We start from the raw sequence: 15,258 nt of genomic DNA on the forward strand, positions 1-15,258 counted from the left end.
CTATTATATTTAACATGTAGAATAGTAACATGATAAAAATCATAAAAATGATGAATATTTTATTTTTCAGACGTGCATATTTTAAATGTAATAGTTTTATAAAAGAAAAGATTGGCAACCTGTTAAGATCTACATGTGAAAAATACATTTAGAAGTTTTAAAAATTTGTGGATATAATTGTCATTCAGAATTAAGCAGGTTGATTGCTGGTATCTAGATGGGTCTCTTCCTTTATGTTTTTCAGTCACATAATCTTGATTTCCATAGTTATCACATGTACTTAAAGAAGTTAATCAATGCCTATATGGTCCAAGGTATAATTTGCACACAGTAGTTTTTGGTTTTTATATTGTGGATCATATGTATCAAAGGTAATGTTCATAAAGAACAATGTTATAGTTGGCTACAAAGGGACAATTCCACATTTCTATACAGGGAATATTTTAAGGGTAGCGTTATATCAGCTATGGTGATTGAGTTTAAATATCCCTGCAGGGTCAGGAACAAACCAGCTTTCCCATAAGTCGTTGTGAACACTAGGGAAGTCCCAGGGTTTATGTCTTCCATTCCAGTGGAGTAATTTAGCTTCCTGCAGAAAATGCTCTGAATATCTGGCATCTGGATTCCAGCCTTCATTGTGTATAGAGGAAAAATAATAGGCTTGTTAGAGAACAACATTTTTGTATTATAAATTGAATACAAGTTCATAGTTTTAAAAAAGTAAACAAATAAAAAGGTTATACAGTGAATTTTCTACCCACCCCAGGTCTCCAAATCAACCACTGTTAGTCTCTTGTGAATCCTTCTAGTAATGTTATAGCATTGTTTGACCTGTATGCATATATATGTATATTTAAAGACAGAAGACAAAATAGAGCATACTGCTACCTTGCCTTTAAAAAAAAATTATTTTGTTTCTTTATGTGGACATTGCCTTTTAAAATTACCGTCTTGGGAAGCTTTCCACAGCAGTACATGTGGATTTACCAAATTATTTTTAGTGACTGTATAGAATGATACTATTTATTGACCAGGTTCCTTATTAAGGACATTTAGATTGTTTCTATCCTATTATTAGCATAAACACAGCAATGAACAGCCCTCTGTGTATGTCTAGTGTATGTGTACAAATATATATATATATCTGTAGGATAAAATATTGTAGGTGGAATTGCTAGATTGAAGGATGTGTGCCTTTTCAATTTTGATAGAGATTGCCGCATTGTCCCCCCAAGAAGTTCTATTAATTTCCCTCCCACCCAAGAGTTTATAGGGGTTCTTTTTTCTCTGCATTTTACCTCCTTAATGAAAAATGGCAACATTTGCTTTTGAACAGTCTTGTCTAAATATAAAATGTGACTAAGATCTACTTTTTAAACAAACAGCTATCTATCTCCACCTGAATATTACTCCCCTCATAAGTCATGACTTCGAGAGACTATGCATTTACCCTAACAGTGCCATTGCTTAGAATACTCTTTAGAATACCTATTCTAGAACTACATTAAGGTGGTGTGAATGTACAATTTTTAAAAAATCTCTATAGTGTTCAACTTTCTTTCCATGAAAAGGAATTTGATATATATATTCTTTAAACAGCTGAAAGTCCATTGAATTACGAGAGGGTTGATTTGCTAGGGTTATGTTATTCTATTGTATGACGTTAATAACAACACAACCTGGCTTCTGTTACTAATAAACATAGCTGTGACGGCAGCTGCAGAAGAGAAACTAGTTGTTTGAAACTATCGCAGCATAACTGGAATAATTATCAATCATCAGAGTCTATGCAAAGGAAATATTCATTTGGGAAGAGACACCTTCCCATGAAAAGTCTCTACTAAGTAGGACATCCTCACCTCTCAGCTTCGTAACTGAAGGGCTATGCAGAACTACCTCAGAGGGGCTTGCAATTTGGGTGATGAAATTGCTTTTAGCTAAATATATTTTGTAAATTTAAAAAATCTTAAACCTGCCTGTTTAGACCCAAACTTAATGCCCATTAGTGTTATGTTGCCCTTCTGCCTCCAGAACATCCTGAAACCTCATTTTTCAAATGATTTTTGTGTAGATTTACTTTGCACACCATCCCTGATTCCAAAACCTTCAGCACAGATGGAAGCTCTGTCCTACAAAGAAAAATGACATCTTTCCTTTGGGAAGAGTATGTCCCTTCCTACTTGTCAGTAAAGTGGATATTTCTCTTTTTTTTCTTTTGAGATGGAGTCTAGCTCTGTCACGCAGACTGGAGTGCAGTGGCATGTTTTCTGCTCAGTTCAATCTCTGCCTCCCAGGTTTAGGCTATTCTCCTGCATCAGCCTCCCGAATAACTGGGATTACAGGCGTGTGCCACCATGCCCAGCTAATTTTTCATATTTTTAGTAGAGATGGGGTTTCACCATGTTGGCCAGGCTGGTCTTGAACTCCTGACCTCAAGTGATCCACCCGCTTCAACCTCCCAAAGTACTGGGATTATAGGCATGAGCCATCATGCCTGGCCTAAGTTGCATGTTTCATAAAATGTAATTCTGAGTCTCTGTCTCAAGATCATAAAATGCCGTAACCTTATTGATCTAAGCTCTGCATAACTGTTCCTACACATATTTAAAAATAGACCTTCTACTTTGATGGGATCTGCACATGGAAAGGTTGATATTTGACCTAATGTTGAACCCAACATGACTGTAAATCAAATCAGACAGAACACTAACTTCCCTGTGGCACTCTTTTGTGCATATACATGCTCAGGAAAATCAGAGGATTCTGGGAATGATGCAGAAGCAACCCACAGAATCATCGAGAGCATACAGGAACTCAGCCTCCACAATTACGTCTTTTAAAAAAAAAAAAAAAAGATTATGGGACATAACACCTTGCAGGGTTGTTGTGAGAATTAGAAATAATATTCACCTTCCTTAACAGAACCTATTCCAGTTCTTGGCAATGTAATGGACACTTGGTAAATATAAGTGCATATCCATTGCCTACAATTCTAAAATAATCCCCAAAGGTCTGAAAACAAAAGGTTTTTTAATAACTTCTTTGGCAGTAAAACCTAGATCTCACTCAGCACCACATTACCTTTTTAAAATCCAAACCCTTTCTAAACTTCCAAACATGTCTGGCCCAGCGGTTTTGGATCAGGGATTGTGGCCATGTGTTACAGTGGATGTGAATGTGTCCTCTATGCTAGGCTCTATGCTAAGCAATTTACATGTATTCCGTAACCTGCCCAAAATCATAGTTGGGATTCCAGTTCATACTCTAAACCCTACACTTGTGTAGTGAGTAAAAGACTTAGAGAACTCACAGAGTACAGAGTCAACTGCTTTTTAAAGGATAAATTTTAATGGCAGCTTTCTGAATTCATCCTAAGCCATTATGCTAATTTATTTGGTTTTGTCCACTGTAAGTTACTGCAAGAGAAAATAAGTGTGGCTTGACAGTTCAATAAGGTTTTGAAGTTTTGACAGTGAAAGTTCTCTCTCTCTTTTTTTTTTTTTTTTTTTTAGATAGAGTTTCGATCCTGTCGCCCAGGCTGGAGTGCAGTGGTGCAATCGTAGCTCACTGCAACCTCTGCCTTCCAGGTCCAAGTGATTCTCCTGCCTCAGCCTCCCGAGTAGCTGGGATTGCAGGTGCCTGCCCCCATGCCCAGCGAATTTTTATATTTTTAGCAGAGACGGGTTTCACCACGTTGGTCAGGTTGGTCTTGAACTCCTAACCTCAGGTTATCCACCCTCCTCAGCCTCCCAAAGTGCTGGGATTACAAGCGTGAGCCACCACGCCCGGCCGAAAGTTCTCTTTATAATAGTTCATGTTTACTAAGCACATACTATATGCTAAGCATGAATTTGATGGCTTTCCATAAATCTCCAGAAACACGCTCCTCAGGTAGCTCAGAATATCAGCTGCACTTGCTGAATCTGAGCACTGAGGGTCAAGTCATTTGTCCAAGGTCACCCGGAGGATTTCAATTGAACAACCTGGTGCTGTATGTAGCACCCTCTCCTCGCTATGGTGCTCACTGGGTCTATAAAATGCACATTTGCGGCCGGGCATGGTGGCTTATGCCGTAATCCTAGCACTTTGGGAGGCCGAAATGGGTGGATCACCTAAGGTCAGGAGTTTGAGACCAGCCTGGCCAACATGGTGAAACCCCATCTGTACTAAAAATACAGAAATTAGCTGGGCGTGGTGGCACACGCCTGTAATCCCAGCTACTCGAGATGCTGAGGCAGGTGAATTGCTTGAACCCAGGAAGCGGAGGTTCCAGTGAGCCGAGATCACGCCATTGCACTCCAGCCTGGGCGGCAGAGCGAGACTCTGTCTCAAAAATACAAAAATAAAATGGACATTTGCGTTTTTCTAAACAGTTTTTCTGAAATACTTACCCAGGTGCCTTATGTGCCACAGGGGGTTAATTGTGGAATATTTCCCATGAAACACAATCAGCATTGGGGAAGTGGCCACCCCTCCTCCCAGGGAGCTGCTATAGAGGTTTTCCCTAAGAAATGAAATAGAAAAACAACATTTGGCCTGGAGCCCCCACAAACTCAGATAAAGTCGAATCTGATATTGTAAATGATGTAAGACATTATCTCACTATGTACTAAGACTTATGGCCTTTCATTCTCCCCCAAATTTTCATTTTGAAAATTGTCAAACATACACAAAATAGTAAGAATACCATGAACTCCTATATACATCACCTAGAGTAACAGTGTTAATATTTTGCCATTTTAACTCCCAGGGTTTTAAATAGTAGGCACAGGAGATCAAATTCGAATCCTACATTATTTAGAATAACTTTACTTGCAAATTCAAGGTTATGATGGTATTAAAATATCCAGATACACAAGACTGCTAGGCAATACAATGATGGGATAATAGTGCTTGTATTAGACTTATTTTTATCTTCTCTATTTTAAAACTCCGATAACGAAAAATTATAAATTATAAAAATAAACCTTAAAAAGCAAAATTGACTTTATATAATAATCCTTAATAAAAAAATCTATGTTAGGAGGGGAAACTCAACTAAGATAAATGAAGATTGTTTGGTGGAAAAGATTCAAGTCACATTTTTCAACAGCTTACTAGGAAAATGTATAATCAGGGACTCCTCGCTCCACAGGATCTTGATTCCTCTGATTTATATCTTTTGAGGAAAGGTTTTAATTGACTGCCCCCTTTTCTTTCTTAACATTGCCTCTGTAAGAAAATCTGACCTAAGATGACTGTGAAATATTTCTAACCCTTGAACTATGTGTGGAAAATTAATTGAATGATTTTGTTTCCAAGCATGGAAAAAATGGTAGAGAAGCCTTCACGTACTCCACATTCTTTTGCATCCATTTCTCCAATTGCTTGGTGATGCGCTGGTGCTTCCATTCTGTCATGTTGGCAACAATCACACCAGGATTGAAAGAGCAGGTGCTGGGGCTGATGCCAAGGTCCTTGATGGCCTTCTTCCGGTAGTCCAGATAGCCCATATATGTGTTCTGTAAGGGAACAGGATGTGCATGCTTTTGACCAGCGAATCTTTTGTTTCTGGAAAATGATCATTTTCTTGAAACCCTTGTGCAGTATCTTTGGGTTTCCTCCTGTGTCACTGGCCACTGGGTAGTTTGTTGTTTTTGTTTTGTTTTGCTGGTTTCCCTCATTTCTCCAACCTCTAAATGCTGAATGCCCTAAGTCTGAGTGCAGCACTAGTGCCTTTCTCTAGCAATAACTCCATAAACAGCCTTGTCCAGTCTCATGGCTCTAAATACCACCCATCTGACAGCCCTGACCTCTCCTCTGGACTTCCAACTCCTGCTACATCTGCCATCCAAATGTCCCCTTTCAGATGCTTAGTAAAGGCAGCTCCAACTTACATCCCAAAATTGATCCCAATCCTATCCCAAACCTGCTTCCCTGCACCTGCCCCACCTCAGTCAGTGGCAACTCTATCCTTCTAGTTACTTGGGCAAAAAACCTGGGGTCATTAGGTCCTCCTTGACTCCTTTTTTCTCACTCTCTTCTCATCCAAATATTTCAGCAAATCGTGTAGGTCCCATCTTCAAAATGCTGGAAGCCAACCACTTCTCTTGCCACTACTACCACACTGCTACCTTCCTGTTCAGGCCATAATTGCCACTCACTGGATTTCTGCAAGTTCCTCCTAACCAGTATCCTTGCTTCCACTATTTTCCACCCCACTCTGTCTCTAGGTCACTCATCTCCTCTAAGCTCCTCCAATAGCTTCCCATCTCATTCACAGAAACAGCCAGATTTCCTAAAATGGCCTGCCATACCCTATATCATCTGACCCTCCAATAACTTTCCAACTCCTATTATTCTCCTCTTGATCCCTCAGCAACAGCGACCACCTTTAATGAACCAGACTCACCCTTGCCTCAAGATCTTTACACTTGTTCTTCCCGCTTCCTGGAGGGTTTCCCCTCTAACATCTGCACAGGTGGTTCCCTCAATTCTTTCAAGTTTAGGTTCAAACAGCACAATCTCAGTGGAGCCTTCCCTGATTACTGTATTTAAAATACAGCCCCGCCTCCACCCCAATCCTCTGTTTACTTGTTTACTGTCTGTTCCCACTAGAATGTGAAATACACAAAAGCAGGAGTTTTCCTTTGGCTCACTATATTACTAGTACCTAAAACAGTGTCAGGCACAGAGTAAGCACTCAATAAGTCGTTGTTGAATGAATGTTGTACAGGGCAGGACATACACATTCTTTCACCCATATAGACTGTTATCATCTATAATTCCTTGATGTGATGCTCTCAAACCTCACACAGGAGTCATGGAAATACTTGAGTACTTTCTATACACCAGGCCCTTTTCTAAGAACTTTACATGTACTACCTCATTACTCTCATGTAATAGCTTTATATGTGTTAACTAATTTAATTCTCACAATAACTACAAAGGAAGTACTATTATTACCTCTGTTTGGCAAATGAGGTAGAAACAACTGGCTAAGTAACTTGCCCGAGGTCATAAAACTACCAAGTGATAGTGCCCAGATTTTGACAAAATTGAATCTGGTCCCAGAGCCTATGCCTTGAAGTGCCTTAAAATGCCACATACATAAAATTATTTGCTAGAAGCTTTTTTGAAAAACAGCATTTAACTCTTAATAACACCTTATATTTCAAAGCTACCCCTTCGGTTTCAGCATTGCATGTAGGTTCAACTTTCCTCAGTTCCATCAGGGTAAGGAGATCTTTACCCTTAACAAAATCAATATTTTCTTCTACTGGAAGGGGGATAAAAGTGATGGTCAAAACTCTGAAAATAGAACCAATGGTTCAGCAAGTCTCTTTTACAGAAAACATCATCTCTGACAGAGAGCATGGTGATGAGCAACCTAGGTAACAATGATCATTTCTGGAGCTTTTATTTCATGCTGGACACTTGGACACCATGTTATTTCATTACTGCTCACAAAGACACAACAAAGTAGACATGATTGTTCCCATGTTTCAGGTAAGGAAGGTGGGACTTTGCAGGGTTAAAGAAAGTTGCCCCAGAGTTGGTAAGGCATGGTGCTAAGATATGAACCAAAGTCCCAGACCCCTGTACTGTTCCACCTCCCCGCAGTCCAGACTGGCCCATAAGGTTTTCGAGGTGGAGGTTACACTCATTTTGAGTTGCAGAGGGGGGAGAAGGGGCCAGAGTTGTAGAGTGAAGGGAGGATTTCTGAGACAGCATATGCCCACCTGAAGTCCCACGAGTCTGTTTATGTCCTGAGCAGAGGGCAAATCGCAGTCATCTGAGAAAGCCGCCGCGTGGCCCAGGGCCAAGGTGGTGTCATACAGTTCTTGGATATCACCTGAATTTAGAAACACCACCAAGTAAAACATTATAGCATTTGTTTTTGGGCTAGATAGAGCCTTAGAGCTTAAACAGTTCTTGATTTTGCTATGGGAGAAGAGTATTGGATCCCTGATTTCAAGTGGCTTGACTATTTATTTATTAAGAGTCTTGCCTACAGATTTAGAAAGCCACTGGATGATGAGTTCAAACTGGCACTGATCTAATTTCTTTATTTCTGTTGCTAAGTAGATACCACACCAATGCGTATCCTGTTTGTAGTGGAAGAGATAGAACACAACATTTAAACACCAAAACTTAGCTCACTCCTAAGAATGTCATCCGTGACACTTTATTTCTGTACATTATAGGCATACAGGGAAAGGAAAGGCTACCAAGCTATTTATTGCTGTTTTTGACAATCAGAGTGTCAACTGGATTGTCTCAGTAAGTATCAACCCGTTCCCAAAATACTTCCACATTTACAACAATACTGTACTCACAACTTAAATAAGCAGTCAAAACTTGCTGCGCAATTAGCTATTTGAAAAATGAAGAGAGACAGTTATTCTACTTATCAGCTGCTTCTTTTCCAAGTGTTCTTGGCAGTTAGCGAGAGTACCTTGTACAATTACATCATCGTCCAAATAGATGACTTTCTCGTGTTGGTGGATAAGTAGAGGGAGATAAAATCGAACAAAGTTCAGCTGTTAAAACAACAGAAGAAATGATGGTGGGGGAGAGGCATATGGCTTAGTGTCTTCTGCGGGTACTGGAGAGTCGGCTTTGACCATGGCCTCAGCTCAGCTCCAGTTTTGGAGCGGAATAAAACAGGAGCTAGCAAGATGTCTCATCTGAGCTTCCCAGTGCCCAACTTATCTGAGGCCTGGGGCTGAAGCCAGCGCTGGCGGATCAGCCATTCTCCTAGATCCAAACCCCCTAGTGCCGAGGCTGTTGCCACTTTCATCTCTGCGAACTGCTGTAGTGGGAGTCACAGAGGCTGGTTAGTCAATCTTTTAGGGCACAAATCGCCTGCCTTTCTCTATATTCAGTAATTTTGATAATTGTCAAATCAGCCTTAAATACACACACACACACACACACACACACACACACACACGTGTGTCATTCTAACAGCAAGCTCAACCTTTTAGCTCCTTGAACTAGAAAAAGGAGCAGCATGACCTGTGGGTAGGAACTTCGAAGTTTCATTACTGACAACATTGCTTGCTCCGAAGTCTTAGCTTGTACTCTGACAACATCTGGAATTGGGGGAAGATCCTATCATAGACAGAGGGCTCAGAATTAAGTAAATTTTCAGGGATGAATTTAAGTAACAATCGTATGTAGAAGGTGGCTGCAGTTTCTGTAAAACTGCTATCAAAAACACCACTCTTTTTTTTTTTTTCTTTTTTGAGACAGGGTCTCTCTCTGTTGCCCAGGCTGGAGTGCAGTGGCATGATCACAGCTCACTACAGCCTCGAACTCCCAGACTCAAACAATCCTCCCACCTCAGCCTCCTGAGTAGGGAGCTAGGACTACAGGAGTATGCCACCATGCCTAGCTAATTAAAAAAAAATTTTTTTTTGAGAAGGAGTCTCACTCTGTTGCCTAGGCTGGAGTGCAATAGCGCAATCTCGGCTCACTGCAACCTCCACCTCCCGGGTTCAAGCGATTATCCTGCCTCAGACTCCCGAGTAGCTGGGGCTACAGGTGCCTGCCACCATGCCCAGCTAATTTTTGTATTTTTAGTAGAGATGGGGTTTCACTATGTTGGCCAGGCTGGTCTCGAACTCCTGACCTCACGATCCGCCTGCCTCGGCCTCCCAAAGTGTTGGGATTACAGGCATGAGCAACCACGCTTGGCCACTAAATAAAACTTTTTAAGTATAAACAGGGTCTCAATATGTTGCCCAAGCTGGTCTCAAACTTCTGAGCTCAAGCAATCCTCCCCGCTCAGCCTCCCAAAGTGCTGGGATTACAAGCACAAGCTAGCGCGTCCAGCCAAAAACACCACTTTTTATGCAGGAGAGGGTCCCTTTTGTAAGAACTCTTGCAGTAAAATACCTTAAGATTTCCAATGCTAGGAAAAGAGATGGTGTCTCCTGAATATATTATCTTAGTCAATACTATGAAGTATATAATCCATCATGCTACTGTTTTTTCTTAGCTGTCGGACACTCAGAGGCAGATTTAACGTACAATCACAGTTAAATATCCCAACAGCCGGTGGGTTTGGGACTCTTTTTCCTGGCCTCAGCTACCTGGCCCTCCTCCAGCTCCCACCCCCACAGACATATTCACACCCATAAATGCATTCTACATTTTTTTAATGCTTCACTTCTTCTTTAATAACTTCATTGTGCTTCTATAAACCATCTTAAATCCTTTCTGTAGCAGCTGACTTATAAATTATACATAAGCGGAGTTTGGTGGAGATCAACTCCACATGGCTTCAAAAATAATATTCCACATGCATCCCGGTGACTAGCACTCCTTTACTGAACAAAGGTCTCACCAAGGACTGTCCCCAGCACCTGTGTGGTCCCTACTTACAGGCTGGAGCAATTCAGGCCTCGATGAGTCTGGTCTGATCTTCCCTTTGAGGACCATCGGGTTGAATTCCACGATTTTAAAGTTTATTTCTCTCAGTTTGGAATGTTCAATCCATTTTCTAAAAAGATGACCAAAAAACCTCTAGTATACCCTTCAATTCTTTCCTCCATTTTCCTATTGCCCCAAGGTCAATCTGTTGCCTCCCTAGAAAGTTAAAATTAAAATGTGCGTAAATTTAGTAGAGTTTAGTCCAATAAATCCCTCTGACTCTTCTCCCCATCTGGTCTGACTTTAAATCTTCTTTTCCCCTCAATCACGTAACTCTTTCTGCAAAGGAAATGAAGCAAAACAGTAATAACCAAATCTCTCCCCAGATCCAAATAATTTCTCCAGGAAACAGGAAGAATGAAAAGTGTTCTTTCTTATAAAGCAGCATCTGTGGTTGCTGGTACTATCTTCGCCACGTGGTAACAGCTCTGAAATATTATGAAACAGGACATTCTGAACCTTCAACTTTGATCGAAGTCATTTTTACTCTGCTGTTTTGACTCCAAGGCTGATTTGAATTTACCTTTGTCTCTTTGATTTGGTCCCTTGATCTTCCCCATCTGTCTTTGTTCCCCTTCTTCTCTTCCCCCTCCCTCTCCCCTTCTGTTTTCTTGGTCTTGCAGAATTTTTATCCTGTATCCAATTCATAATGAGGTTCTTGGTAGAAATAATCTCAAAATAAAACATCGAATGACTAAAGCCACCTAGGGTAGTATTTGTTGTTGACTAAAAATCAACAAAAGAATTAAATGTGAACAAAATTTAGATCTGCAAAATCTGAAAAAATAATTGGTCATATCAATTAAAAAAAGATAGACTTAACAGCAAAATAGGCAAGAGACTTGAACACTTACTTCCAAATGGTTACAAAGTGTGTGGGAAAAGTGTTCAATGACATTAGAAATAATGAAACCTCAAATTTCTAGATACCACTGGACACTAATCAAAATGGCAAACTTAAAAAGATTGATTTTATACTAAGTGTTAGTGAGAACATGCTGGATGTTACATGAGTGTGTTTACTTTGTGATGATCCAGTAAACTGCACACTGGATTTATACAATTTTCTGTTTTGGGATTCTACTTCAATGAAAAAAAAACTTTAAAATATGTAAAAGGGGGCAGGGAGTAGACTGGACAGCAAGAACTGGGAAATAGCCCCTGGCCAAAGTCAGAAAGTCATGAGGCTCATGCCTTTTGTTAAGGACAAACCCTTGCCCAGAAACCTTATACAAGCCATCCTTTTGGATTTGGTTATCTAGTTTTCATACCCATAGATAGTTAATGGGCTGTTAACAACAGGCTAAGTGAATGATGAGCAATAGTATGATAAGGAGAGTGAGAAATGAGACAGAAAATCCAGAAAGCATACACAAGACATCAAAACCCAGGGCAGCCAAGGGCCATTTAGATTATAGGCAAACACCTTTACAGATCTCAGTACCTCCTGATGGCACCACTACAAAAACATTTAATTATAAAAGCAGTATGCAAATATATTCTCCTTTTGAATGATCAAATAATACTGAAACACCCTGAACTTGCCTTCATCAGCACCCTCCCTGATTCCTCTGTCCTCCCAAGAGATAGTGTTAACAATTTGATAGCTTTCCAGTTCTTTTTCTTCACAGAAACACATACATGTACACGTACACACTTACAGTTAGGGGTTTTGAATTTCCTAAAGTAGATCATACTATACGAGTTATACTGCAGCTAGTTTTTTCCACTTAACAATATGCCTTGGGAACCTCCTATGTCTGCTTAGACAGAGTGCCTTCTTTCTTTAACATCTGGATCATATTTCACAGTTCATTTAAATAGTCTTCCATTGGTGGACATTTCAGCACTTTGAAATGTTTTCACTAATTCACATAATGCTGAAACTAGCATTGTTGTACACGTATTTTGGTAATATGTACTAGAATTTTTGTAGCACAGATTCCTGGAAGAGGAAAAGGCATGTGAGTCAAATTATATATGCATACAACCTTTTGATAGATATTGCCATGTTGACCTTGCCAAATGCTTTACCAACTTAGAAAATGCACATTGTATAAATAAGGAATAAGCATGTCCATTTTCCTGCACTGGGTAATGTTGTTCTGTTTAATTTTTCCCAACCTGATGAGTGAAGAATTGTCACTGAAGTGACATATATGTTTTCATTTTTATTTTCATTTTCAACAATGCAAAAATGTTTCAATTCACATTTTCCTATTAATAACATAGAAAAACTTTATTTATTTATTTTTTTTTTATTTTTTATTTTTTATTTTTGGAGATGCAGTCTCACTCTGTCACCCAGGCTGGAGCGCAGTGGCACAATCTCAGCTCACTGCAACCTCCACCTCCTGGGTTTAAGCTATTCTCTGGCCTCAGCCTCCCCAGTAGCTGGGATTACAGGAATGTGCTAACATGCCCAGCAAATTTTTGTATCTTTAGTAGAGATGGGATTTCGCCATATTGGCCAAGCTGGTCTCAAATTCTTGACTTCAGGTAGGATTACAGGAGTGAGCCACTGCGCCCAGCCTTATTTATTTATTTTTAGCTGAAACAAGGTCTCACTCTGTTGCCCAGGCTGGAGTTAAGTGATGCGATCATAGCTTATAGCAGCCTCAAACTCCTGGGCTCAAGGGATCCTCCCACCTCAGCCTCCCGCTATGTATCCCCACCCTCAGCTAATTTCTAAAATTTTTAGTAGAGACAAGAGGTCTTGTTATGTTGCCCAGGCTGGTCTCAAGCCTGATCCCAAGTCATCCTTTTTCCTTGGCTTCCCAAAGTGTTGGAAATATAGGAGTGAGCCACCTCACCCAGCCTACAACACCTTTTCATGTTTATTGGCCATTTGTATTTTTTTCCTCTGTGAATTATCTGGTTATATCCTATGCCCATTTTTTAATGATGTTTTTAAAATTTTTGTAACAATTCTATATTTTGGATAGTAATTCTTTGTCTATAATACATGTTAAAAATACTTGGTCCTAATCTATTGTATGAATAGCTTCACTTGTATTTTTCATCACTGTGAAGTTTTTAAATGTGATGCAGTCAAATCTGTCCATTTTTCTGGATGATTTCTGGGCTCAGAGAGACACTCTCCAAACCAAGATTTTACAATTATCTTTCATTTTTATAATATGTTCACATTTTAATTTTCTGTTTATTTTTTCTTAATCCAAAAAGAAAGGAAATCTATTTAAGGAAATATAAGAAAGTAGAGGCCAGGTGTGGTGGCCCACAACTGTAATCCCAGCATTTTGGGAGGCTGAGGAGGGAGGACTGCTTGAACCCAGGATTTCAAGACAAACCTAAGCAACGAAGAGAGTCTCGCTCTCCACAAAAAAATTAGAAAATGAGCTGGGTGTGGTAGCATGCACCTGTAGTCTCAGCTACTTGGGAGGTGGAAACAGAAGGATTGCTTGAGCCAGGGAGGTCAAGGCTGCAGTGAGCTGTGATTGCGCCACCGCACAATCCAGTCTGAGCAACAGAGCAAGATCCTATCAGAAAGAAAGAGAGAAAGAGAGAAAGACAGACAGAGAGAGAGAGAGAGACAGAAAGAGAGAGGGAGAGAAAGAGAGAAAGGGAGAGAAAGCAAGAAAGAAAGAAAAGAAGAAGAAGAAGAAGAGGTAGGGAGGGAGGGAGGGAGGGAGGGAAGGAGGGAGGGGAAGGAAACAAAGTGCCAAAGTCTGTAGGACACAACTTACCGTATTCGAGTCAGAGTATTCCGGAGTCCCACTACATAGAACAAGATGTTGGCATCAGTGTTGCTGTAGATGCTATTGATGGCAGCCATAGTGGCACCCATCCTCCCTGCTGCAGCACAAATCACCACAGGAATCTCTTCTTCCAGTTCTTCAGGAGTCTCGGATTCATCATCTGGAAACATAAAAACTGGTGTCTTGGAACATGAAAGAGTTTCACAGTAGAGCCAGTTTAATGCATCTTCCATACTCCTTGGGGAAGATGGCATAGTGTGGAAGAGACCGCTGATTGTTCTCCAATATCTAGTCATTCTGTCTTCCCTTAGAAAAGAACTTTGGAATTTTAGCTGGTACATAGCCAACCACGAAGACTATTTTACCAGACTCCCGTGCAGCTCTATATGATCAAGTTCTGACCAATGGGATGTTGGTTTAAGTAATGTGTGCCACTGCTGGGTCTACCCTTCAAAGGAATGCTCACCCACCCCCTTGCCTTTCCCCTTTCCCATTGGCTGGACTGTTGATATGATGGTGGAAGTTAGAGTTGCCAGCTTAGACCACAAGATGGAAGCTACTTGTTGAGGTCACCAAAACCATAATATAGAAGGAATCTTGATCTGGATAATTGTGGAACTGATACATCAGACTTATACTTGAGAGAGGAAATAAACTTCTATTTTGTTTACGTCGCTATTGAAACCATACCCCCAAAGAGTTAAAGAAACCAATGACTAATAGAAATTCTTGAGTTTGCAGGATGATAGATTAGAAAAATAAAATGCTGAAATGATGAAACTCTCTCTGCTTCTGAGATTATATCCCTGATGAACACTGATGCAAAAATCCTCAAAAAAATACTGGCAAACTGAATCCACCAGCACATCAAAAAGCTTATTCACCATAATCAAGTGGGCTTCATCCCTGGGATGCAAGGCTGGTTCAACATACACAAATCAATAAATGTAATCCAGCATATAAATAGAACCAAAGACAAAAACACCATGATTATATCAATAGATGCAGAAAAGGCCTTTGACAAAATTCGACAGCCCTTCATGCTAAAAACTCTCAATAAATTAGGCATTGATGGGACGTATCTCAAAATAATAAGACCTATTTATGACAAACCCACAGC

The 15,258-nt window shown here is 40.2% G+C and overlaps 1 protein-coding gene across 3 annotated transcripts in view; it reads right to left on the bottom strand.

The window, feature by feature from the left end:
- Positions 1–42: 42 nt before the first annotated feature.
- Positions 43–15,258, bottom strand: part of GLT8D2 (glycosyltransferase 8 domain containing 2) — a 73,065-nt gene continuing 57,849 nt past the window's right edge. For all 3 annotated transcript variants that reach the window (XM_034934358.4, XM_063593607.1, XM_055096064.2), the window contains 7 exons: positions 14,127–14,298; positions 10,372–10,489; positions 8,438–8,522; positions 7,722–7,834; positions 5,335–5,501; positions 4,392–4,504; positions 43–630 (listed from right to left, as the gene is read on the bottom strand). In XM_034934358.4, coding sequence (XP_034790249.1) covers positions 461–630; positions 4,392–4,504; positions 5,335–5,501; positions 7,722–7,834; positions 8,438–8,522; positions 10,372–10,489; positions 14,127–14,298 — 938 coding nt within the window. In that variant the 3' untranslated portion in view covers positions 43–460. The remainder of the gene's footprint in view (positions 631–4,391; positions 4,505–5,334; positions 5,502–7,721; positions 7,835–8,437; positions 8,523–10,371; positions 10,490–14,126; positions 14,299–15,258) is intronic.

Source organism: Pan paniscus, chromosome 10 (genome assembly GCF_029289425.2).
Source record: "Pan paniscus chromosome 10, NHGRI_mPanPan1-v2.0_pri, whole genome shotgun sequence".
NCBI classification, from domain to species: domain Eukaryota; kingdom Metazoa; phylum Chordata; class Mammalia; order Primates; family Hominidae; genus Pan; species Pan paniscus.